The 27,308-nt window shown below is 41.5% G+C and overlaps 1 protein-coding gene across 1 annotated transcript in view; it reads right to left on the bottom strand.

The window, feature by feature from the left end:
- Positions 1-636: 636 nt before the first annotated feature.
- LOC102434270 (adhesion G protein-coupled receptor E2-like) overlaps positions 637-27,308 on the bottom strand; it is a 29,828-nt gene continuing 3,156 nt past the window's right edge. The window contains exons 6-15 of the mRNA XM_023747234.1: positions 20,835-20,942; positions 20,434-20,613; positions 20,082-20,257; positions 18,591-18,788; positions 18,085-18,320; positions 12,646-12,712; positions 12,293-12,384; positions 11,289-11,457; positions 11,093-11,203; positions 637-642 (exon numbers count right to left, since the gene is read on the bottom strand). Of these exons, the coding sequence (XP_023603002.1) occupies positions 637-642; positions 11,093-11,203; positions 11,289-11,457; positions 12,293-12,384; positions 12,646-12,712; positions 18,085-18,320; positions 18,591-18,788; positions 20,082-20,257; positions 20,434-20,613; positions 20,835-20,942 (1,343 nt within the window). The remainder of the gene's footprint in view (positions 643-11,092; positions 11,204-11,288; positions 11,458-12,292; positions 12,385-12,645; positions 12,713-18,084; positions 18,321-18,590; positions 18,789-20,081; positions 20,258-20,433; positions 20,614-20,834; positions 20,943-27,308) is intronic.

Raw genomic sequence — 27,308 nt, 5'->3', positions numbered from 1 at the left:
CCCTTCAATCCTGGTACCCCCAACTGGCCTCCCCTGCAGGCCTGGGCCCCCCCCTGACTGCCCTCCCCTGCAGGGCCTGGTCCCCTGCAACTCTCCTCCCCTGCAGGCCTGGGCCCTGCCAACTACCCTCCCCTCCAGGCCTGGTCCCCCCCAACTGCCCTCTCCTGCTGGCCTGGTCCCCCCCCAACTGCACTCCCCTGCCGGCCATCTTGTGGCGGCCACCTTATGTCCACATGGGGGCAGCCATCTTTGACCACATGGGGGCAGCCATATGTGTAATGGGGAGATGGTCAATTTGCATATTACTCTTTTATTAGATAGGATGTCATATATTTCCTTCTCCTGTCTGGCTTATATTTACTAGCATACTAATCTCCAGGTCCCTCCATGCTGGCTCAAAGAGTAAGAGATCCTTCTTTTATTCATCTACATAGTATTCCATTGTGTAAGTGTACCACAGATTTCCTTTTCCCGGCCGCAAGCAGCCTTCAGATATTGCTAAATACACCAGAGGCACAGTATGGTGGAGAACCACAGCCCCACAGTGAGAGCTAGAGGCATCCTGACAGAATTCCAATCAAAACCCCATCTCTTAACAGTTTGACCTCTGAGCAGATCAGTAAACTCATTTGAGCCCTATCCCTGCAATGGGGAATAGAGAATGAGCTTTTCTAAAAATTAAATCAGACAATTCTTACAAAATGCTTAGCTCAAGTCATGTGGGATAACAATATCTCTTATAATTAATGAATATTTTAAAAATATGTTTTTATTGATTTTTTCAGAAAGAGAGAGAGAGAGAGAGAGAGAGAGAGAGAAACATCGATGATAGAGAAACACTGATTGGCTGCTTCCTGTATGCCCCCTACTGGTGATCGAACCCACACCTGGGCATATGCCCTGACAGGAATCAAACCAACGTCCTCTCAGTGCACTAGATGATGCTCAACCAACTGAGCTGATGGGGAACATAATATTTTTTGGGGTGGTGGAGGGGCTAGAAATCTCAATCTGTGCCAGTAACCTGCCTTCTAATGCACACTCTTGCTAGCCGATAATTAACTCCATTTGTGAAAGAATGCAGGAGACTAGCAGCCTGACTCTGTACCTAGTTAATCAGTATCCCTAACACACAATCCTGTTAGCCCATAATCAAGTCACTGCCCCTTCCTTAATTATCTGGTTTTGCAAGACCTATTTACCTAAATACTCTCAATTTACAAGGGCCACAAACCAAGGACATAACAGCTTAACTAGAGGGAGGTCACTGGCGCCATCCAGGATAGACATTAGATACAATCTAAATTAACCTTTCTAACTGACTCAGGAGGGGCTGTGAAAGTCCACCACAGAAGCTTGGTAGTTAGGAAACAAAGAAACTCGGAAATATATAAGGAGAAAATCTCATTGTCTAAGTTGTTTAGGATCTGGATCTTTGAGTCCCCTGAGCCAGCAACGCTGAGTTGAATAAAGGCTTATTTTCCTGAACCTCTGAGTGTTCAACTGTCCCTTCTTCTGCGCCAATTCCACAAACCATACTGGCCTTGGTAATGAATACATTATGAGGTACTAAATGACAGCTCTTAACATGTGATATAAGTATAAAATCCCCAATTATTTTAACAAATGTGTCAGGAAGCCAAAGCATGTGGAGCCCTGGATTGCATCTCAAAGGAGCATAGTTCTGCCTTGTTGAAGAGGAGACTAGCTATTTTCCAGAGATATCAGGTCAGTGACCCTCCCCAATCAGACATTGAAGAAAACGTGGTCAGGGATGATATAGGGTAATAGAAAGCATGTGAGGTTAACACAAAGAATTATAAAAACTGAATTAACAACTTCCAACCTGGCCTTTTGGGATCAGAGAATCATTAGGAAAAATTTCCTTTGTTTTTCCAGAGGCCCAGAGTAAAATCATGTGCTTAAATGTTGGAAAAACATGAGGGAAATGTGCCCGATAAGCTGTAAATATCCTCCCTGTGCAGTCCTCAGCCTATACAACGCTGGGCTACAGGGAATGGCTGTGGTTTTGATTTGTAAACTGGCTCTGAAATGGATGCTTCACTCCTTCCTGCTGTCTCCTGTGGGGCAGAGCTTCAGTTTCCATCATCAACCATCCAGGGAGCAATTCAGACTTCTACACAGATACCTTCCTCTCAGAGACCCATGAGTCTAGCAGGCCAGTAGGTACATCAGGAGAGGGTCGGAGAGGATGGAACCTGTCAGCTTTTACCGGAGTCATCAGAGAGCACAAACAGCCTAGCCCAGAGACAAGAGATCACTCTGTCTGCATTCTTGGTTAAGTAACAATTTGTAATTTATTGAACACATTAAGAAAGATGTGTTTGATTGATTTGCACTACAAGGGCCATAGTTGACAATTAAGTGATGGGTATGCGTATACAGTTGACTGACACTGTAGAATGAGTGAATGCATAAAGCGATTGCAGTAAAATGAAAATGTATCTGAGATTCGTTTTTCAGGGAGGAGGTAATTGGGTATTAGGTGAGAAGAACAGTGCAGTGGAATGAGAGTGTTTGCATTAAATTTTAATGATGGTGTACACTTGAGCATGTTTATTGAAAAAATCCTGACCAGTGGAGGTAGGTGGCACCTTGCAGAGCAGTTCCTGAGACATTCATTGCAGTATCTCCCGTCATGCTGGGTATTAATATGAGAAAATATTATTTAATAAGGCTAAAGAGGAATACTAAATAGTTTTATTTTGAATTATTTAATTATTGGCAAGGATGCATATATTCTTGGATTGGTTACCCATTTTCTTTCTTTATTTTGACAACTAGTAGGAATTCCTATCCCACACTCAGCCTTTTCCCCAGTGGTCATGCGTTCTCTACTTTTAATGAGAAATTCTGTCATGTTCTTGCAGAATATAAATTGAGGACTGGCCAACTTCCAGGCAAAGATATAGGGTGCTGAGAAAAAAGTCACTATAGTTATGTAGAAGGAGAAATAAAGGTCACCCATTGTACCTTAAATGTTAATGCCACAGCGGCAGCACAGTCAGTTTACATTTATGTAGTGAATCCTTCACTGTACCAGTTGAAAATCTAGTTTAAATTTATTTTCTACTTCATGTGTGTTTTTAACAAAAACTTCCCGTACCCAAGGGACGTAATGAATGAAGAGGCTTAAACTCAGTTTCCTCAGACAAATTTTATTGAATAAGTGTATTAGAATCTTATAGCTGCTGTAAAGTATTTCCACGCTAGTTGTTTAAAACAAACATATACTCTTACAGTGTGGCTGTCAGAAGCTTGAAATGAGTATCACTGACTAATATCCAGAGGTGTGTAGGCTATGGTTTTTCTAGAGGCTCAGGAGAGGATCTGCTTCTAATGCCTGTTAGCGTTGCTGGTTCCCGGCATCCCTTGGCTCATGTTCCTTCTTCCATCTTCAAAGCCAGCTGGGTAGCATTTTCAAAATGTCTCTGAGACCAACTCCGTTGTCTCTCTCTTTAACATTAACAGAACCATGCAGCTAGGCCTTATCAATCGGTTTTGACATTTGTCATGAAATCAAATTTGCAAGAAGACTCTAGACCAGTACTCAGCAGTGGTGACAGTCTGCATGGAGAGCAGGAGCTTGCACCAGAAAGTTACACAACACACTGCTTCCTTTATTGATAAAATCTTGTTATGGAATAAATGTCCGTTGAACTAAAGTTTAGTGATGTTGTTGATTTACAGTCTATCCCAAGGTTTTTTTTTCCTCAAGGGCCAATACCAGTTCGTGCACCACATTTTGAGTAACACTGCCATGGACTATGAGCACCCTGATGGCAAGGAAACTGCTATATTCATTTTTGTGTAACTGGTAGCCAAAGCACATGGACAGAGTAATGTGTATTGCACTGGAAGGGCTGGATCAGGCGGAAATTTGGAAAGAAAAATTAAGATATGGAGAAGTGGGCAGTGATGATTCTCAACACCTGGCATGTTGACTTGCTTCAAAGATGATGGATGGATGGATGGACAGATGGAACAAGCCACACATAAAGTTATTTGTGACTGAGTCATGTTGTTCTAAAGAACAGGATAAGAGAAAAAGATGGTAAAGAAATTGTTAGTACTTCAGATGTGTGTCTCAATTATTAATTCTTTGCATACAACTTCATATTTATGCCATTTCCATATGCTATCCACACTAACATTTTCTCAATTCAGGTATCTATTGCTTAATGTCAGTTATTCCTGAAAAGCAGATGCACATGAAACTGTCCATTTTGACTCTATAGTCCATTATTTTAAATTAGAGGCCTGGTGCACGAATTCGTGCACCAGTGGGATCCCTTGGCCTGGCTTGTGGGATCGGGCCAAAACCAGCTCTCCTACATCCCCCAAGGGGTCCTAGATTGTGAGAGGGTGCCGGCCAGGCTGAGGGACCCCACCAGAGCAGTATCAGGGCTGGGGAGAGATGGGAGAGGTTGGCCAGCTGGGGAGGAACCGCGGGAGGGCTCCAAGGCATGTCAAGCCCATGTTGCCCAGTCTGGATCAGCCTGACCTCAGCAGCAAGCTAATCTACTTGTCGGAGCATCTGCCCCCTGGTGGGCAGTGCACATCACAGAGAACAGTTGAGCGACCTTAGCATATCATTAGCATATTATGCTTTGATTGGTTGAATGGCAGACCAGACACTTAGCATATTCAGCTTTCATTATATAGGATGGGAAAGATTGTATTATAACGCTCCACCAATTTCCTGAGTATAGCTAAAACCAATTAAAGATTTATGTGTCCGTAATAAAATACCATGTTAGGATATAAACTACTTAAAACATTGCTTCCTTTTGACTGCCAAATGAACATAGTTGTTAACAGTAGTATGGTAAGAAGTCATATTTCTACTCCATTGCTCACATTTCCAAGATGTTCTTTTTACTCCCTCAACTTTGGAGGACTGACTCATTGTAGAAAATAACCTTTGTTTTTGCCAAAATGTAGAAGGTCCCAAGGAAACAAGTTCAGGACGAACCTACTGTAGTAGGAAATGACTGACATTGAGTGTGATGTTATGATGACCTCTCTTAGCACCAGCAACATCTGAGACACACACTTTACTTTGTTTTCACGTGAGGCACTTTTTCTACACATTGTTTTATCTGAAATCGTGTATTTAGCTCGAGGTTTAAGCTTTTCCTGTGTAATCATGGGCCAGAAAATATTGTATTGAGAGATACACACATTTTTAAAAGTTCAGACATTATAGCCAAAAAAAAAACAAACCCACAACAAAAAAACAAAATAAAACAAAAACAAAATAAAACCAACAACTGCATTCTGCTGGGAAAAGTTTAACCAGGGAGATAGTCTGTGGAATATACCCATGTGTTTTTTTTTTGTGTGTGTGTGTGTGTGTGTGTGTGTGTGTTTTTTTTCCTCTTTCTTTCTTTCTTTCTTTCTTTCTTTCTTTCTTTCTTTCTTTCTTTCTTATTGAGGTAGCATTGGTTAATAACATTATATGTTATAATGTTAACATTATATATAATTTGATATAATTCATCAATTTTTCTTCTGAGTATCTATCTGAAGAGTATAAAAAACCAATTAAAAAAGATATGTATGCCATTATGTTCAGTGTACTATTTACAACAGTCAAGATATGTAAACAATGTGTGTCCATTGATGGATGAATTTATAATGAAGATGTGGTACAAAATGCAATGAAATACTATTCAGTCATAGAAAATATCAAATATTGCCATTTGAAATATCAATTCTGAGAGTATTAGGAAATAAGTGAAATAAGTCAGACAGAAAAGGACCAAAATCACATGATTTAACCTGTTTTTCTTTAATCACTCACCTTTAGTTTTCTTAGAATTGACTTAATTTTCTCTTTTCTGCTGTTGTTCCATCATCTTTTACCTGGGAAAGAGATAAAACTAAAATGATGGAAATTGCTATTAAATAAATAAATAAATAAATATTCAGGTCTTTTCTCAGTTTTTCTGGAAAATTTAAAGAAACATTCATGTACCTTCAACCAATTTTTCTTGTGTCACATTGTTTTATCTCTATGCACACAAATACACTTTTACTTAATATCAAATTTACAAACTTATGTAATACATGAAATTCACATAACATAAATTAAATCCTTTTAAAGTATATGATTCAGTGGCATTTAGTACATTTGCTATATGCATTCATCCCCAGGATCTAGTTCTAAAACATTTTCATTACCTCATGAAGACTCCACGCTCATTAGGTAGTAATTTCCCATCACTGTCTCCAAGCTCCTGGCAACAACCAATCTACTGTCTGTCTCCACAGATTTATCTATACTGGATATTTCATATAAATAGAATTGTCCAATATATAACCTATTATATCTGATTTTTTTTTTACTTAGCCTAATGTTTTAGAGGATCATTCATGTTATAGCATTGTTATTGGTTGAATTATATCCCCTAAAAATTCATATGTTGAAATCCTAACCTCCAGGACCTCAGAACATGACTCTACTTAACAAAGAGTTTTAAAAGAGGTTTTAAATTAAAATAAGGACATTAGGGTGAGCTCTAACCCAATATGACTTGTGTCCTTACTCAAAGAAGGGAGATTAGGGTGATGTCAGCAAGATTGCAGAATAGGAAGCTCCAGATTTCCTTCCCCTCATGGACACATCTATTCACCGACAATACATGAATCCATTTCCTTTGTGAAAAATCCAGAGATCACTTGAGAGGCTCCTGCACCCCAATTGAGTATGACACCAGCTGCATTGAAGTCTGTAGGAAAATTCATGGCACCATCTTGCCACAGGAGATGACTGAATTGTACCGCCAACATTCTAACATTTTGAGGGTCTGCCTGAGAGTGAGTTTCATCACGCCTGAGAATGAGCACCAATGGGAAAGTGCCACAAGTTGGGATGCACTGAGAACAAAGGGGATGGATTGGACCAGCACACACTCTCTGCCCATTGGCCCTTCCACACTTTAGCACAGAGGAAATGAAGAACAAATGGTGCAGCTACTGTAGAAAACAGTATGGAGTTCCCTCAAAAAATTAAAAATGGCCCCTGGCCAATTGTGGCTCAGTTAGTTGAAGCATTGTCCCAGACAGTGAAAGGTTGTGGTTTGATTCCTGATTAGGGCACATATGTGGGTTGTGGCTTCTATCCCTAGTCAGGGAGAGTATGGGAGGCAGCCATTGTTTCATCCTCATAACTCTCCCTGTCTCTCTCTCTCCCTTCCCCTCTTTCTCTAAGCATGCTCTTGGTTGAGTATTAGAAAAAAAATAAAATAAAACAACAACAATGGAACTATCATATGACCCAGACATTCCACTTCTGGGAACATATCTAGAGAAATCCAAAACACTAATTCAAAAGAATGTGTGCAGCCCTATGTTCATTGCAGTATTATATACAACTAGAGGCCTGGTGCATGAAAATCATGCAAGGGGGGGGGGCGGTCCCCTTAGCCCAGCCTGTACCCTCTCCAATCTGGGACCCCTTGGGGGATGTGGGACTGCCGGTTTGGCCCCAATCGTTAGGATTGGGGCCAAACTGGCAGTTGGATATACCTCTCACAATCCAGGACCACTGGCTCTTAACTGTTCACCTGCCTGCCTGCCTGATTGCCCCTAACTGGCCCCCCTGCCAGCCTGAGCACCCTTAACCGCCTCTGCCTGCTGACCTGATTGCCCCTCATGGCCTCCCCATTGCCGGCCTGGTTGCCCCCAACTGACCCCCTTGTCAACCTTGTCGTCCCCAACTGTCCCTTCCCCCACCGGACTGGTTTCCCCTAAATGTCCCCCCAGCCAGCATGGTTGCCACTTACTGCCCCCCTGCCAGCCTGGTCACGCCCAACAGCTCCTTTCTGCCAGCCTGGTTACCCCCAATTACCCTCCTGCTGGCCTGTTCTCTCCCAACTGCCTCCCCTTGCTGGCCTGTGCCCCCAACTGTCCCCCCTGCTGGCCTGGTCACCCCTCCCTGCCCTTCCTGCTTTCCTGGTCGCCTCCAACTGGCCCCCCCTGCTGGCCTGGTCACGCCCTACTGCACCCCCCACCCCCCGCCGGCCTTTTTGCTCCATGCAGCCTGCTGCTCAGTCCTTTGGTTGTCCCTCACTAACCCCCTACTGGCCTTGTCGCTCCACTCAGCCTGTTTGGTTCTCAGTTCGGTTTCGGATGTGACGGCCCCTGGCTGTTTATATATATAGATAGCCAAGATTTGGAAGCAGCCAAAGTGTCCAACAGTAGATGAATAGAGAAAAAAGCTGTTGGTACATTTACACAATGGAATACTATGTGGATCCACATAGTATTCCATTGTGAAATGTACCAACCGGCTATATATATATATATATATATATATATATATATATATATATATATATATATATAATCTTTTATTTCATATATATGAAATCTTATCCTTTACGACAGCATGGATGGACCTAAATATTATTATGCAAAGTGAAATAAGAATACAAAGACCATGATTTCACTTATATGTGGAATCTAATGAACAAAATAATTTAGCAAAATAGAAACAGAAGCATAGATACTTAGAACAGATTGACAGCTGTCAGAATGGAGGGGTTTTGGGGAGCTGGGTGAAAAAAGGTGAAGAGATTAAGCAAAAAAATAGATACATATGACATATAAACATGGACAAAAGTATGGTGATAGCAAGGGAGAAAGGTGGGTGGGGGAGGTGGAGGTGGGCAAAGGAGGATAAATGGATGCAGAGAGAATTTGCTTTGGGCGGTGAGCACAGGATGCAGTGTGCAGATGATGTTTTATTGGTTGTACACTTGAAACCTGTCTGTTTTTTTTAAACCAATATCATCCCAAATTCAACAAGAAGTTTATAAATACTGTATTTCAGGAAATTATTCATAACTGAACACAAGAGATAGCACATGTAACAGGTGTAACACAGGAGTGGCATGATTTCATTTGTATTTTGAAAGAATCCCTCTGACTTCTGTGTAAAGAGGAATTGGAAGGAGACAAGAGTAGGAAGGGGTAGTTGGTCAGAAGGGAATTGCAGTGGTTCAGACATGAAGATGGCAGCCTGGCTCAGGAGGGGGTGATGGAGACTGAGCCATCTGGGCACATGAGGGATATGCTGAGAAGATAAGAACAATAGGGCTGTATAATGGATAGGTTGTCATGGGAAATAAGGGAATGGATGTAGTGCCTGTCAGAGACGGAAAGACACCATGGAAAAGGATGGGATTAGGGTGAAGATGGAGGGTCATAAATTGGAAGGCTGAGTTTAAGGTGCCTTGGTAATATCAAAGATGTCAAGTAACTGGAAATACTCCTCTAGTTCTCAGAGCTAGAGAAACGTATGTGGTCATCATTTGCATCTATATGGGGACTGACCCTAAGGAATAAATTCTATTGCCTAGGAAGAAAGAATTTAATGAGAATTTAAATTGGTTGAAGCTATAAAAGAAACAAAGAGAGAAAAGCTAGAAATAATGGCGAAAGACATGGAGGAGGGGCATGTGAATAGATGCTAGACAGGATAAGGATGGAGTGTTTCAGGAGAAAGAGTGATAAATAGTGTAAGAAGTTTCTGGAAAGATTTTAGGGTCAAGGAGATCATTGTAAACCTAAGAGATATTTGCTTTAATGGAATGATTTGGGAAAGAAGCCAAAATACATGAATTGAGGGAATGAATTTAAGGCAATGAAACGGAGACAGAGAAAAATCAACTCTTGGCTGGTAGCTAGAAGGAAATGGTAGGCCAAGTGGTACATGTTTGTAACATGGAAAAAAATCAAACATGTTGCTACAACATTGGGAAGAATGCTTTTGAGAAGGTGAGGGAAGAATGAAGGGGATAAGGGTGGTAGAAAGACAAAGAGGGAGGAGAGAGAATGTGTGAACAATAGTGTAAGAAGAATTGATAAGGCAAGAATGATGGGATTCAAAGTGAAGGTGAAAGTTGTCTTCAGAGAGAAGGGAAATGGTGTGAATGATATGGCAATGTGGAGAAGGTGCCTGCTAATTTATGTGTGTTCAGAGGGTGAAGTTCACAGAGTCATTGCAATGACTCAGATTTTCTCTGTGGAATATATGGTATGAATATTTGCTGAGAAATGGGGAGGGGATAGAAGATTCAACTGTGAAACCAGTGCTTGTGGAAGATGAGTGAACAGGTGAAAGATATACAGAAATTCCTGGGAGTATACTAGACTTCTTTTAAAAAAATTATTTTTAAAATATATTTTTATTATTTGAAAGAGAGTGAGGAAGGTAGAGGGATAAAGAACGAGAAACATTTATCCGCTGACCCTTGCATACCCCTTACTGGGGATCAAACCCACAACTCAGGAGTGTGCCCTGACCAGGAATTGAACCAGGGACCTCTTGGTTGATGGGTCAATGCTCAACCACTGAGCCACAGTAGGCGGCATAGTAGGCTCCTTTAAAAGGGGAAGAAGATGCAAGGCATTTAATGGAAGATGGAAGAAGAGGTGAGAAACTGTAAGTAAAAGAACTGTCTATGTCTAAGAAATTTTTTTAAAAGAACTTGGTAAATCTAAACCTCTGGTGGTTCTTAGTAATTATTGCCATGAATTATCTGATGCAATGATGGCTTTTCCTTCCTGGTTTTCCAGTGGATGGAGGGTGCCGAACATATCAAGCAGCCTCCTTAAGTCTAAAATGCTAGCTAACACTTATTTCCTTTTATTTCTTAAACATGTAGATCATTCCCCCCATTTTTGCCTTTTTCTTGCATAGTGCTGAGTGACTACGGGATAGAGATGGATAAAGGGTAAGATAATGTGGGTCTGAGTGCAACGGGCATCCCTGCTTCAGATCATTGATTCTTGCTTATGTAGCTAACCACGCATGGCACACAGCAGGTGTTCAATAAGAGTGCTAATGGGTAAAAGTCAAGATGAACACTGTTCCTCAGGAATAAGAGAAAAATATATATTTTCTAAGTGAGACCATTGCTAATGGTTAAGGAATCAAAGAGTAAATTCAGTGGGAGCCATCCTAGGGCATCACCTGCTATACACCCAGGTCTTCCAGTGTGTTGGGCATGAGGTACTCTATCAGTTAGTGAAGTGCTCTGGGAGGAATGCATGGCCTTACCACACTGTGTTTAGTGGCGTCCGACATGGCTCCGCTGGAGAGGGTGTATTGCTCAGACTCTGCTTTGATTTTCCTGACCCTCTTCCAGCATTTCCTGTATTGCTCCCGGACCTGCGGAGACAAAGCATGCTCTGAGTCAGCTCACTGAGAGGAGTGTGAATGGAAAGAGTCCTGGGTGGGAGGTGGACAGTGGTACCTGCTGGCTGAGGAGACAGTACACCAGGAAGATGAAGACGCCCTGCAGGCTGTTGATGATGGTGAAGAGATAGGCCATGGCGTGAGCAGCTGGACCCACCTGCAGGATTCCCAGACACCACGTGCAGCCCAAGATGAAGAGCTGAGCTATCGCTTTAAATGTCAGCATCCTTAGTAGGAGGAGAAGAGAGGCCCATATGCACCCAGAACAACAAAATCAAGACCATTCTCATCTCCACCCAATGAATGCTCCTGCCTTTCCCTGTGGGTGATGAGTTCACAGAAAGAGTTGTGTTTAGCTTTGACCTTCACTGTCAATGATTCCCCACAATAAAAATGCTACTTGTGTCCAGGATGGCATTTGGATTGAGTTGAGTAGGGTTGTGATACTTTATAAGGTAAGTTTCAAAAAAAAATTTTTTTTATAATGCTCCATGGTGATGCCTAATTTTATCTAACCAACATTACCAAGTGTTTTCTGTGCATCAGGCTATGTGCTGGAACCTGGGCATTAAAAGTCACAGGGGCAAGATTTCTATTTTCATAAAGGTCACAGGCTATTCCAATGACTAATACAGCAGAATAATGACATGCAAAATGTAGAAAGGATACTGGAGAGGGGTGAGAAGGAGCCTGACTGAGAGTGGGTATGAAAGCGCAGACTGGGTTGTGGGAGGAGTCACAGATCTTTCTAAGTGAACACAGTTTCTTTGTACTTTTGCTGTAGGACTGCTGACAAAACGCCAAAGAGTGTTTATCAACCAACGTCAATTCTTCCTGTTGCTGAGGGAGTTACAAGATGGGATTAGAGACAGAACACTGTGGCCGGGAAGTCAGCAGCCCACCACTGAGTCCAAGCTGGCTGCCATTGGAGGTCAGCTGCATCTCTTTACTCTGGGTTCCCTCAGAAGACCCCGAGAAGGGACGCCAGGGATGCTGAGGCACATGGATTTGCTCTTGGGACCACACATGTCTGTGGGGTTGTCACCCTCTTCTCCATTTTACCTTGTATTCTTGAGGGTGGACACATCACTGTTGAGTGAAGAGAGTTTGCTTTTCAAAATCCAGAGGGTCATCAGAAAGAAAGCTAGATTGACCTTCAGGAAAACACACAAGGTTTAGTGAATAAAATCTTAGTTTGTTATTTCTAGTCTAGCCCGTTCAACAGAAATTCCACATTTAAGTAGTTTTCATATTTAGTAACAGTGTTAGAGGTTTCAGTTTTGGGAGGAGTCTGAGAAAACCAAAGCAAACCCAAGACAACCCAGGGACATTCTTGCTCATGTCATCCTCCCGCCTCCTTATAAGTCTAATGACCCTCAGCTGAGCGTTAAGGATGCTCTGATGTCATCACTCACAAAGAGGATGACGCAGACTGGTCCAAGGAAGCCCCATATAAATCCCTTTTCTGGGTGGAGCCAGCAGCTAAGAAAGAGAGAGAAGTAAAAATGCATTTTTCCTTAGAAATGTAGAACAATTATGCAAACTCATGAATTAATTCATTCATCAACAAACATTGAGTGTCTCTTCTGTGATAGGCTCTGTGGGTGCCTCTGAAGATACCATTATGAAGAAAGTACACATGGTCTTTAATCCTACACCTCTCACAGACACACAATGTGACACACTGCAACAACAAAACACAAATGGGAAGCTAACGCTGTATCCACTGAGCCAAAGCAGCTAGGACTGAGTTTTTTAAATTATGGCTTCTTTGAGAGGTAGCTCACATATCATAACATTCACTCATTTACTGTACAGTTCAGTGACCTTTAAAATATTCATAGAGTTGCCCTAACTTGTTTGGCTCAGTGGATAAAGCATCGGCCTTCGGACTGAAAGGACACAATGCCCGGTTTGCTGTCTTGATCCCCAGTAGAGGGTGTGCAAGAGGCAGCCAATCAATGATTCTCTCTCATCATTGATGTTTCTATCTCTCTCTACCTCTCCCTTCTTCTCTGAAATCAATAAAAATATATTTCAAAAAAAAAAGTCATAGTGTTGTGTGATCATCACCACAATCTAAGTTTAGAACATTTCCAACTCCTCTAAAAGAAACTCATTCATACTAGCAGTCACTCCTCATTCCTGCTTCCCTGAACCTCACTGCCCACCGTAGCCCCACAGCATCATTAATCTACTTTCTGTCTCTATGGATTTGCCTATTTTGGACATAAATGGAATTGTAAAATACGTGGTATTTTATGACTTGATTCTATCACCTAGCATGTTTTCAATCAAGGTTCATCCATGTTGCAGCATGTTTTAATGGCTGAATAATCTTTTTTAAAAATATTCTTATATTATTTTTGTTGTTATTACTCACCCGAGGATATTTTCCCATTGATTTTTTTAGGGATAGTGGAAGAGAGAGGGAAAGACAAAGAGAAACATCAATGTGAGAGAAATACATCAAATGGTTGCCTTCTGCATGTGCTCCAGACCAGTGCCTGGGAGGAACCTGCAACCAAGGTACCTGCCCTTGACCTGAATCGACCCAGGACCCTTTGGTCTGCAAGCCCATGCTCTATTTACTGAGCCAAACTGACTAGGGCTATGTTTTTATTTTAACCCTTTAATCTAATTGCTGTGAAGTGACATCTCATTTTGATGTTTTGGATTTTCAGTTTCCTAATGACTGATAATGTTGAACAACTTTTCATACACTGACTGGTCATTTACATTATCTTGGGAGAAATGTCTATTCAAATCTTCTGTCCATTTTCATTTATTTATATTTTATGTATTTTATTTATTTAAATCTTAAAAAAATTTTAAATTGATTTTAGAGAGGAAAGGAGAGGGCAAGAGAGATAGAAACATCCATGATGAGACAGAATTATCCATCGGCTGCCTCCTGCACACCACACACTGAAGATTGAGCCTGCAATCCGGGCATGTGCCCTGACATGAGAATCAAACCCAGTACCTCCTTGTTCTCAGGTCAACACTCAACCACTGAGCCACACCGGCTAGGCTATTTAAAACTTTATTGGGGAAAGTATTACATAGGTCCTCTTTTTCTTTTGTCCATTTTTAAATTGGGCTGTGTTTTGTTGTTGAGTTGTTCCACTTAATTTTAACAACACTGTGTAACAGAAGGTCTCTTATGTTTACAGATTTGTAACCGAAGTGTAAAGGGCTTAAGTCTGTTGCTTAAGGTTTTACTGATAAACAGTGACAGAATTCACTCTTGATCCACATGAGGGTAAGGAACAGGGGTGGGCAAAAGTAGGCTTACAGTTGTGAGTATGTGAAACAGTTTATTCTTGGTTCAATTATTTATTAATTATTGTATTATTTTCCATACCAACAATTGTAAACCTTCTTTTGCCTACGCCTGTGCAGAGGACATTTCAGGTCAATGGAGAGTGTAGTAGGACACTGAAATATACACTGAGAAAAATGTAAGCAGGAAAGAACTGATGTGTCCAGGAAGGAATCTCTCTAGAGTTGAGCTGATGCAGGCGCACGTAAGTTTGAGCAGCATGTTCTGGGTAAGAGTGAAGCTTCTGTGAGACTGACTTCCTGAATGTAAGTGTGTAGACTTGCTCTCCTTCTAAAAACAACAAATGCATAAGCAAAACAACTAAGACCAACCATTTCAAAACTCTGACAACTACCCAAAGCCACAGAACAAACTGAAATAGTCCATCTGAGAGAAACTACCGAAGCTGGGTAAGATTGGTGAGGAAGGACTCTGTGGTGTTTCAACTCTGAACTCTTTCCACTCCTTCTCTCCCCAGCTTAGTGGTGAGGCCGCCAAAAGCTGATAGCATTGCAGACAGCAGGGAGATCTGACATTGTTGGAGCTCCTTTGAGAGCATCATCATTATCCCCAGAGCATAGTCAGTATTTTATTCTGACCCTTTAGTTCTCCAGGAACCCTGTATTCTCCAAATTTGGTGTATATTTTATTCCACTGAAAGCTCATCTCAGTGAGAGACAAAACAGCCTCCCCTAGGGCATTGTAAAAATAATACCAAATGCCTGTCAATAACTTTGCTAACTGCCTAAGGCTGTGATTTCAGGTGGTGTCAACAAGTACTTGTCTAAGGCCCTGGCTGGGTGGCTCAGTTGGTTGGGGTGTGGTCCCAATGCACCAAAGTACCAGGTTCAATCCCAGGTCAGGGCACATACAAGAATCAACCAACAAATGCACAAGTAAATGGAACAACAAATTGATCTCTCTCTTTCTCCAACCCCCTCATTTAAAAATATATTTTTATTTTTGTTGTCAATCCTCACCTCAAGGATATTTTTCCATTGATTTTTAAAGAGAGTGGAAGGGAGAAGGAGAGGCAGAGAGACAGAGAGAAACAGTGATGTGAGAGGGATACATTGATTGATTGCCTCCTGCATGTACCTCCAATCAAGGTTGGGGAACCTGCAACCAAGGTAGGAGCCCTTGACCAGAATTGAACCTGGGGCACTTCAGTCCTTGGGCCGACACTCTATCCACTGAGCCAAACCGGCCAGGGCTCAAAGCCCTCATTTGTATGTCTTCTTGGGGAAATGTCTATTCAGATCCTCTGCCCATTTTTTATTTGGATTGTTGTTGTTGAATTGTATGAGTTCGTTATATATTTTAGATATTAACCCCTTATCAGAAGTGTTGTTTGCAAATACCTTCTCCCATTCAGTAGGTAGCCTCTGGATATCTATCCAAAATTATTGAAACATTTATTCACAATATATACGCATGGCTATGTTCATTGCAGCATTATTCATGATGGACAAGACATGGAAACAACCGAAGTGTCCTTTGATAGATGGTTTGATAAAGATGTTCTTATTATATACAATGGAATACTACTCCGCCATAAGGAAACATGAAGTTCTGTCTTTGTGCAACATAAATGGATCTTGAAAATGTCATGCTAAGTGATACAATTCAGGCAGAAATAAATCAAGAATCCTATGATTTCACTCATATGTAAGATACAAAACTGAAAGCAAGAAATGAACAAACAAGACAAGCAAACAAACAAAAGAATCATAGACACAGACAATAGTATGGTGGTTACCAGAGGAGAGAGGGGTGGGAGGAGGTAGTAAAGGATTAAGGGGGAAATATAGGTTGATGGAAGGAGATTTGACTTTGGATGGTAAACATACAATGCAATATACAGATTATGTATTATAGAACTGTACACTTAAAACATATATAATGATATTAACCAATGTCACCCCAATAAATACAATTAAAAATATTTTCACTTGTACTTATATATTTATAGCAGCATTTTTCATCATAGTAAAAAAATGGAAACAATCAAATTGTTTATCATCTGCTGGATGGATAAAAAATGTGATATATCTATATAATGGAATATTATTTACAAAACAACAATACCAGCAGCAACAATTCTAGGTGAGGCCTAGAAGCTGCAGAAATGGCCACAACACAGATGGGACTCCATAGCTACAACACGATGAACCTTGAACACAGTAAACCTAGTATAAACAGCTGAAAATAAAAGAGTGCAAGCTCTGGAGAATGACTCCCTTGATTTGAATCCCAGCTCTGCTACTTACTAGCTGTGCCCCTTTGGGCATTTATTTAAACTCTTTGTGCCTCAATTGACTTATGTGTAAAATGGGTCAAATCACAGTGTCTAGTTCACAGAATTGGTGTGAAGATGAATTGCGTTAACTAAGATAAAAATGGTTAGAAAAATGCCTGGCACAGCCTGGCTGGTATGGCTCAGTGGACTGAACATCATCCTATGCACTGAGAGGTTGCTGGTTTGATTCTTAGTCAGGACACATGCCTGGGTTGTGGGCTCCATTCCCAGTATGGGGTATACAGGAGGCAGCCCATCCATGTTTCTATCTCTCTCTTTTCCCTTCCTCTGTCTCTAAAAATCAATAGAAACATATTTTTTTAAAAGAGATACAAAAATGCCTGGCTCAGTCCAGCCAGCATGGCTCAGTGGTTGAGCATCGACCTATAAGCCAGAAGGTCACGGTTTGATTCCAGGTCAGAAGGTCACAGTTTGATTCTCGGTTTGTGGGCTCAATTCCCAGTGTGGGGTGTGCAGGAGGCAGCCAATCAATGATTGATGTTTCTCTGTCATCATTGATGTTTCTCTCTCTCCCTCTCCCTTTCTCTCTGAAATAAATATTTAAAAAAGTGTCTGGCACAGAGTAAGCACCATGTAGATCTCAACTATGTTACAATCTATAGTTCAGATTATTTAAATCAGTTCTATTTTTCCAAACATAAATTAGGGACAACCTGTACTATATGAGGTAGGTTAAATTGTTTATAATGATGTCCTAAGCACCTTTTTCATGACACCTTTGTTATTTCAAGGAGAGTTTTAGAGACATTCTTCTTCATTATTGTAAACTAGAGGCCCAGTGCATGACATTTGTGCACGGGAGGAGGGGGGTCACTCACAGTCCGGAACCTCTCAGGGGACGACTGACTGCTGGTTTAGGCCCACTCCCCTAAGCTGTCAGTCAGACACCTCCTGAGGGGTCCTTAGCGCTGCCATGGAGGCAGGAGAGGTCAGTGGGAGGGCATTGACCACCAGGGTGCAGCTCCTGCATTGAGCATCTGCCCCCGGGTGGTCAGTGCGCATCATAGCTACTGGTGGCCCCACTGTTTGGTTGATTTGCATATTAGCATTTTATTATGTAGGATAGCCATCAGAAAGATGCCATAACCATCATCACTTATTGTCTCTATTCATATGATCTGATCTGTCATAATGAGATTGCTATATTGGTTCCACAAAGCCATGCTCATGGGGAAGAAGAAAAAAAAAAACACGGGAATTTGCCCTTACCGAGCAGGTGTTCCATAAAGGTGAGGCCTGGATGCTGCAGAAATGGCCACAATCACAGCTGGGACTCCGTAGCCCACAGGGAGCATAAATTTCTTCATGAACCTGCTCACATTGGAGTAGTTGACCACTGTCAGGTTGCGTGTGGTGAGAAAGAGGTGCAGGCCCTCCAGAAGCATCCAGGTGAAGGAGGCCAGGTAGAGATAGTGTAAGGCACCCGCGATGATGGCGCACAGCACCTGGGGAGGAGTGAGAGTCACCAGGTGGGATTGTCAAGGTGAAGTGTGGACCCAGGACCTCTCCTATACCTTGGCATTTGGGAGAACTCTGCTGTATATGAAGGAATTGTCAAAAGAAGGTGTGATTTCTAGTTGGGTCAGTCAATGTGAAATTGCCTACTTACCCCACTAACCTTCCCCAAGCCCTAAGTCATTTTATTAAAGTGTCCAATGCAAGTGTACTCCTCATTCCACGGTCAGGGCATGCTTCCTTTGGGACAGTGTCGGTACCTTAGGCTCAGTTCTGTCGATGGCCGTGAGGAAGAGCAGGTGGGCCAGGAAGAGGCAGAGTGAGAGCTGCAGGTGGAGTGAGGTGCTGGTGTTCTGGATGGCTTTGCACAGCAGGAAGGTGAGGGCCGCCAGGAGGAGGCACAGCAGAGAGAGGCTCAGCCCCACGTAGGTGATCACAGCCAGGGCGGGATCATCATCCTGGGACCCAGGAAAGAGGAGAGAGCAGTCACACTTTCCTAATCTGGGTTAATCACTCTTCTACCATTTCAGTTTGGGGAGGGTTCAACAAAATTCGGAGTGGAGGAGCCAGGTAAATTTGTGATGTTTATGGACACTGTTAGAATTCTAGGGGGTTCTGAACTGATTCATTCAGATCCTGTAAACATTGAGGGATTAGAGCAGGGGTCCTCAAACTTTTTAAACAGGGGGCCAGTTCACTCTCCCTCAGACCGTTGGAGGGCCGGACTATAGTTTAAAAAAAAAACTATGAACAAATTCCTATGCACACAGCAGCGGCAAAAACACTCGGCGGGCCGAATAAATGTTTTGGGCGGGCCGCATGTGGCCCGTGGGCCGTAGTTTGAGGACCCCTGGATTAGAGAGTCCTCATTGAGGACCAAGCCCTGGAAATCATCGGGTGATTTTCCTTCATGACTAAGCTTATTGGTTATCATGTGACAGTCACAGAGGCACACGACTCCATGTTGAGCACCATCCTACATCCCCATGAAGTGATACTGTGACAGAGACTGTATCCGGAGACTCGATGTCCAGGGATCAACTCCCCACATTGGACTTACTCACCTCATCCCTGAAACACCTGTTCCTTACAGATTTAAATCCTTGGTTAAAGAAGGAAAAGTACTGATGATGGTGGTAGCTTAAAATTAATATTTCCAGCCAAATTTTTTATTTATTTTTAAAAATGTATTTGTATTGATTTCAGAGAGAAAGGGAGAGGGAGAGAGAGAGAGATAGAAACATCAATGATGAGAGAGAATCATTGATCGCTGCCTTCTGCACAACCCCTACCAGGGATTGAGCCTGCAACCCGGGCTTGTGCCCTTGACCAGAATCAAACCCGGGACCCTTCAGTCCGCATGCTGATGCTCTATCCTCTGAGCCAAACTGGCTAAGGCAACTGACTACTTTTTAAAGATTAAAATTTTTCCTGCCTGTTTTTTTTCAAATCATCTTAAATCCATAAGAGAACTTTAAAAAAATTAATTTAGTGTAAGTATGCGAGAGAGAGAAAGAGGGAAGGACAGAGAGAAAAACAGAAATGTGAATATGATAAAGGAAATGGAGGACAGCAATCCTCAATGGAGATGCTTGAGTATGACCCTGACGGGACAACCCAGGTGCACCATGTTTATTTATTGACTCACATAAATTGCAGAATAATAAACTATGTTTTTTAAGGTGCAACATGCATGGGAGTTTATTACATAGCAATAGACACTGAACAAAGTCCCTTCTCAAGGCTCTCACCTGCACATCATAGTGGGCCATGAGGACGGCAAAGCTGCTGAGGTGGGTGCATTGGCAGGCGGTGCTGGTGTCTCCGGTGCCCACCCTCCAGCAGCCTTTGGTGGACCAATGACCACTTCCATTCTGGCCAGGCTCCCAGAAGACACAGAATACCTTCTGCTTTGGCCTCGGGGTCACTGACTGTAGGAACATGGCAAGGTGTGAGCTGGTGTTTCTCTTGCTCAGAAATGCTGACCCAAATCCTGCTTGTGATGGGCTTTCCTGGGGAGATGATGCGCCCATGGGAAAGCCCCTGAACCCCAAGACTGTGTCCAGGACTCAGGCCTCCTCCACACCCACAGCCCCGTTTCACCAGCACTCACATGCTTGAAGACAAAGGTGACTGGGGAGCTGAGGTTCTGAGTGTCCTTGTTGCTCACAAAGGCGGATATGACATCAGAGAGCAGGACAGGGGAGACTTCCTGCTGCAGGCCCTTGTGTGTCTCCTCAGTTTCCAGGACCAGGGGGGCCCCAACCAGCAACTTGCACATCCCTGGAGAGGAGACAAGGCCCACCACAGCAGGGCCTACAGGACAAGGACAAGTTTGATATCTTGGGTTGTCCCAAAGGCCCCCTTCCTTCTGGGATGCATTCTCTCCTTTGACCCACCACAGCCTAGACTTCCCTTCAATATTTAATTCTCTGTTTGTCACATCCATGGGTGTCTTGTTCCACTTTAAGCCTCACTGACCTTTGCTTCACATTAGTCATTACCTGAGCCACCTGAGTCCTGCACCACATCCCAGTTCACCAGCATCTTTGCCTGATTAATGCTCAGGGTGATATTCTTGTCTCCTTGCTTCTTCACATCCAGGGACAGTTCTATGAATTGTGGGAGTTACGTAAGGGAGTTAGATTAGTAACTGTGCCAGCAGTTGTAGCTATAATATCATTTTATTGTATAGATATCTTTTATATATATTATGTTACACTATATACCAAATGTTATCTGTAAAATTATTATAGGTATATCAAATAATGCCATATATATGATATAATAAGACACATATTTTGTATACATAAGATATATATATATATATATATATATATATATATATATATATATATATCAATCTGAATTATCAAGGATTATCAGAGAAACGACAAATTATATAATCTGAATGAGATAAACAAATTCCAGCAGACCCATGAAGTATAAAATAACTGAAGAACTAGAATGTGAACAGACCTGTCATAAGTAAGGAGATCAAATCCCTAATCAAAACTTTCTAAATGAAACGTTCAGAACTGAATTCGACTAACCATTTAAGGAAGAGTTAACACAAATTCTTGTACACTCCTAAAAGAAAGAATGAAAAGGGACATTGAATAATTTTATGAGGCCCCAATTACTCTAAAAACCAAACTAGAAAAAGACAAAAAACCCAAATGTATAGACCATTAACTATTATGAACATAGAAGGAAAAATCTTCAACAAAATAACAAGAATAAAGTTATCCAAGAAGGCTCAAGACTTGTCCACTGAAAACTATAAAATATTGCTAAAGAAATTTAAAAACCCTAAATGAATGGAAAGGTATCCTGTGATTATGAATTGGAAGACTTAATATTCTAAACATGGCAACATTCCTAAAAGTGATCTACAGATTCAATGCAATACTAACAATATTCCAAAAGCATATTTATGTTTGCAAAAATGGAAAAGCTCATCCTAAAATTCATATGGTATTGCAAGAGGCCCCAATACCCAAACAAAATGAAAAACAAAGTTGGAGAACTCACACTTCCTGATTTCAAAATGTATTATTAGTATACAGTAACCAGAGCAGTATGATACTGCCATATGAGTAGACATGTGTACCCTCAAATAAAATTGAGATTCCAGAAATAAACCCATTTATTTATGGTTAACCGATTTTCAACAGAATCCTTCAATGAGGGAAAGAATAGTCTCTCCCGTAAATGGTGCTGGGGCATCTGGCTCTGCACAAGCGAAAAAAGGAAGATGGACTCATACCTCACACAATACACAAAAATCGGGTCAAAATGGGTCAAAGACCTACATTTAAGAGCTAAAAATAGAGCAGTCAGGCACAGCCCCTGTAGTTCAGTGATTGAGCATTGACCCAGGAACCAAGAGGCACCCTCTCCCCCCACCCTCCGTTTGATTCCAGGACAGGGCACATGCCTGGGTTGCAGGCTCTATCTCCTGTGGTGTGTGTGCAGGAGGTAGCCAATCAATGATGTTTCTCTCTCATCGATGTTTCTATCTCTCTATCTCTCTCCCTTCCTCTCACTCTAATAAAATCAATAAAAATATTACAAACAAAATAAAAATTGAAGTTAGTAGAACACACAGGAGTAAATCTTCATGACCTGGGATTTGGCAATCAATACTTAGATATGACACAAAATGTACCACAAATGAAAAAAAATAAATAAAATGGCCTTTATCAAAATTTCACACATCTATTTATTAAAGTAAAAAAACAATGAAGAAAGTGAAAAGAGAAAAACCAAAATGGCGGCATAGGTAAGCACCTGAAATTGCTGCATCCCACAACCACTTCAAATATACAACTAAAAGACAAAGCGGGCACCATCCAGGACCACAGTAAGGCTGGCTGAGAGGAAATTCTACAACTAGAAGGAAAGAAAAAAGCACACTGAGACTCAGAGGAGGTGCCGGAGTAAAGTGAAAAAGTACGGAGGCGCGCCTGGAAAGGTCTGGCAACTGAGGAAGTGGTTGTCTTTTTCAATCGAGAGGAAGACACAAGCTCCTGACTGCTCTGAACTCCAGTTCCGGGCGAGTCTCTGGGGACCCAGACTCATACGGGGAGAAACTGGACTGTCTGGTATTGGGCAGAACTCAAGGGAGGCTTTCTCTCATAGGTGCTTGCAGTGATTACCATGGGACACTGAGACCCGGGGCCTCTTTGGGCAGGACTGAGAAGCAGTCATAGCTGTTTGCTCTGCCCTGTTGATTCCATGAGACCCCGCCCCTCCCCCCCAAGTCGTGTGCAGGCTTTTGTATATGAATTGCCTGACCCTTTGCAATCTAAAATTACCTAACAAACTGCAGCTGGGTAAGAGAGACCCAGAACTTCCAAAAGAAGGGCCAAGGCCCCAGAGCAGCTTGCATTGCTTCACAGCTGGGCCTTATCTGGGCACCTCCAAATCCCAAACAAAGAAGAGGAATCTGCAGATCTCTCCATAGCTCCTGCTGGGTAGCCTCAGGCAGAGGCTAAATCAGCACCTCCTTAGAGATCCAAGAGCCAGTGTAACCAGTGGTCAGAGTAGGACCATCCAGATTACAACCCCTCAGATCCATAAGGGACACACTCAGGGGGCAGACTCAGTGAGCACCAAAGCCCCACTGAAGCAAGTCTTGCCCCATAAGGGTGTCTCCAGCACAGAAGTTCTCCCACCATAGACACAGCTCATTCTCACAGCCAATTGGCCTGGAGGTCAATTCCTCCCAGTGATACCAAGTATAATCAAGGCTTAACTACAACAAGAGTGTGCACACAGCCCCAAAAGGGGTGCACCAAGAGTGTCCACCTCAGGTAATTGGGGAGGCTGAGCCACTGGGCCCTATAGGACACCTAGCACAGATAGCCACCCTATCAACACAGGGAAGCAGCCAAAATGCGGAGACAAAGAAACAGGTCACAAATGATAGAAATGGAGGAAAGCAAACTACTAGATATAGAGTTCAAAACCACACTTCTAAGGTTTTTCAAGAATTTTCTAGAAACCGCTGATAAATTTAGTGAGACCCTCAAGAAATCTAGTGAGACCCTCGAGGTTATGAAAAAGGGCCACATAGAAAATAAGCATACACTGACTGAAATAAAGAATATTATACAGAGATCCAATAGCAGGCTAGAGGATTGCAAGAATCAAGTCAAAGATTTGAAATACAAAGAAGTAAAAGAAACCCAACTGGAAAAGCAAAAAGAAAAAAGAATCCAAAAATATGAAGATAGTGTAAGGAGCCTCTGGCACAACTTCAAGCAAACCAACATCCAAATTATAGGGGTGCCAGAAGAAGAGAGAGAGCAAGATATTGAAAACCTATTTGAAGAAATAATGACAGAAAACTTCCCCTACCTGGTGAATGAAATAGACTTCCAAGTCGAGGAAACGCAGAGAACCCCAAACAAAAGGAATCCAAAGAAGACCACACTAAGACACATCATATTAAAATGCCAAGAACAAAAGACAAAGAGAGAATCTTAAAAGCAGCAAGAGAAAAACAGTTACCTACAAAGGAGTACCCATATGACTGTCAGCTGATTTCTCAACAGAAACTATTCAGGCCAGAAGGGAGTGGCAAGAAATATTCAAATAATGAATAGTAAGAACCTACAACCAAGATTACTTTACCCAGCAAAGCTATCATTCAGAATTGAAGGTCAGATCAAGAGCTTCAGAGATAAGAAAAAGCTAAAGGAGTTCATCACCACCAAACCAGGACTACATGAAATGGTGAAAGGTATTCTTTAAGAAGAGGAAGTAGAAAAAAAAGGTAAAGATAAAAATTATGAACAACAAGTACATATCTATCAATAACTGAATCTAAAAATCAAGTGAATAAAAAATCTGATGAACAGAATAAACTGGTGAATATAATAGAATCAGGGGCATAGAAAGGGAATGGACTGACAATTCTCAGGGGGAAAGGGGTGTGGGGGGTGCAGGAAGAGATTGGACAAAAGTCATACACCTATAGATGAGGATAGTGGGGTGGGGGAGAGGGTGGGGTGGAAACCGGGTGGAGGGGAGGTATGGGGGAAAAAAAGAGGAACAACTGTAATAATCTGAACAATAAAGATTTAATTAAAAAAAAGAAAGTGAAAAGAATCTATAGGATGGAAAATCATATTAGCAAATCACATGTCTCATAAGGGTCTACTAGCAAATATATAAAGAACACTTAAAACTAAACAACAAAAAGCCAAACAGCCCAATTAAAAAATAGGCAAAGGACTTGAATAGACATTTACCCCAAAAAGATACACAAATGTTCAACAATCCCTTGAAAAGATATTAAATATCACTAGTTATTAGGAAAATGCAATCAAAACCCTAATGCAAGCATGACAAACTCAAAGTCTAACACGGGCCAAATAAACAAGGTTTAAGTTTATGTGGGCTGAAAAAAAACAAAAGCTTCAATTTTCAATGTATAATAGCACTATTACATATGAAGCAGAATATTTTTACTCCAGAGAAAAAATGTTCCAAATCCCACTTTTCTTGGAAATTTTGATGTTTGTCACCAATTTTTCATTTATTTTCACTACCACTTGATTTTGATAGGGACATGCTGAATACAAAGGGCTGTAATAAATGAGTAATCATTAACATAAAATAATAGAACAATTTAATAAAAATTAATATTTTTCCTTGAACATTAACTTACCAGACACTGAATAACTGCACAAATTAATAGGCGTAAAGCAAATAAACCTATTTTTCTTGTTCTCCGAAAATGAAATATTTCCTGTTGCACACACCAAACAAATGAGTCCAAGACTAATGACTTGGCAATCGGCTGCTAAAATATTTGGTGCTGGTATTAGTGGAGAGAAATGGTGCACCTGCATGCAAGGCGCGTAAGGGAAATGAGTGCAACATGATTATAGTAATCAGTCTTTAGTGAAATGTTGTAGTCTTATGTACAACTATATTGGCTGGGCCGCAAAAATATTTGTTGTGGGCCACTGGTGGCCTGTGGGCCACGAGTTTGACATGCTTGGCCTAATGAGATGTCAACTGACACACTAGAAAGGTTTTACTAAAACCAAAACAAAATGGAAGTAAGACGTTTTGCTGGGCATGTAAAGAATAAAACCCTCACACATTGCTGGGGGTGAGGGCACAGCCATTTTGGAAAACAGTTTGGTGGCTCCTAAATGTTGAACATATAATTAGCATATCACTCAGCAATTCCACTCCTACATATGGACCCAAAGAACTGAAACAGTTATTCAAACGGTAACTTGCACACCAATATCATAGTAACTCTATTCACAATAGTCAAAGGGTGGCAACAATTCAATGTCCATAAATGGATGAATGGATAAACAAAAGGTGGTGTATACCTGCAATGGAATAGAATTCAACCATATGATATATGCTACCATGTGGATGATCTTGAAAACTATGCTGGGTGAAAGAAGCTAGACTATAAGGTCATGTATTGTGTGATTCTATTTATATAAAATGTACAGAATAGGCTAATTCATAGAGACAGAAAACAGATAAATGCTTGCTGAGGGCTGGGGGAGGGAGAAATGAGAAATAACTGCTTAGTGCAGTGATGGCGAACCTTTTGAGCTCCGCATGTCAGCATTTTGAAAAACCCTAGATTAACTCTGGCGCCGTGTCAAATATAGAAATTTTTTGATATTTGCAACTATAGTGAAACAAAGATGTATATTTTTGATATTTATTTTATATATTTAAATACCATTTAACAAAGAAAAATCAATCATAAAAATAAGTTCCCGTGTTACCTCTGACATGCGTATCATAGGTTCCGCCATCACTGGCTTAGTGGGTACAGTGCTCACTTCTGGGGTGATAAAAATACTAGAAATAGAGGTGATGGCCTGGCTGGTGTTGCTCAGTGGTAGAGCATCAACCTATGAACCAAGAGATCACAGATGGATTCCAAATCAGGGCACATGCCTAGCTTTCTGGCTTGATCCCCAGTAGGGGGTATACAGGAGGCAGTCACTATTAAAATACATATATATTTTTAAAATATATTTTTATTGATTTCAGAGAGGAAAGGAGAGGGAGAGAGAGTCAGAAACATCATCCATGAGAGAGAATCATTGATCTGTTGCCTCCTGCATGACCCTCATTGGGGATCAAGTCCACAGACCAGGCATGTGCCCTTGACTGGAATCAAACCTAGAACCCTTCAGTCCACAGGCCAACACTCTATCCACTGAGCATAACCAGCTAGGGCTAAAATATATTTTTTAAAATATATTTTTCTTATTATTGAAAGTATTACAGATATCTCCCAATTTCCCCTTCTTTACCCCCTCCTGCCAGCCCCTACGCCCATGGGCTATGCATATAAGTATATAGGTTCTTTGGTTTATCTCATCATTGATGTTTCTATCTCTCTCTCCTTCTCCCTCTACCTCTCTTTGAAATCAACAAAAACATATTAAGAAGAAAAGAAATAGAGGTGATGGCTGTAT

The sequence above is a fragment of the Myotis lucifugus genome, unplaced genomic scaffold (assembly GCF_000147115.1).
Source record: "Myotis lucifugus unplaced genomic scaffold, Myoluc2.0 scaffold_818, whole genome shotgun sequence".
NCBI classification, from domain to species: Eukaryota; Metazoa; Chordata; class Mammalia; order Chiroptera; family Vespertilionidae; genus Myotis; species Myotis lucifugus.
Note: the sequence above shows the minus strand (reverse complement) of the source record. Positions and strands in the feature narration are given on the sequence as shown.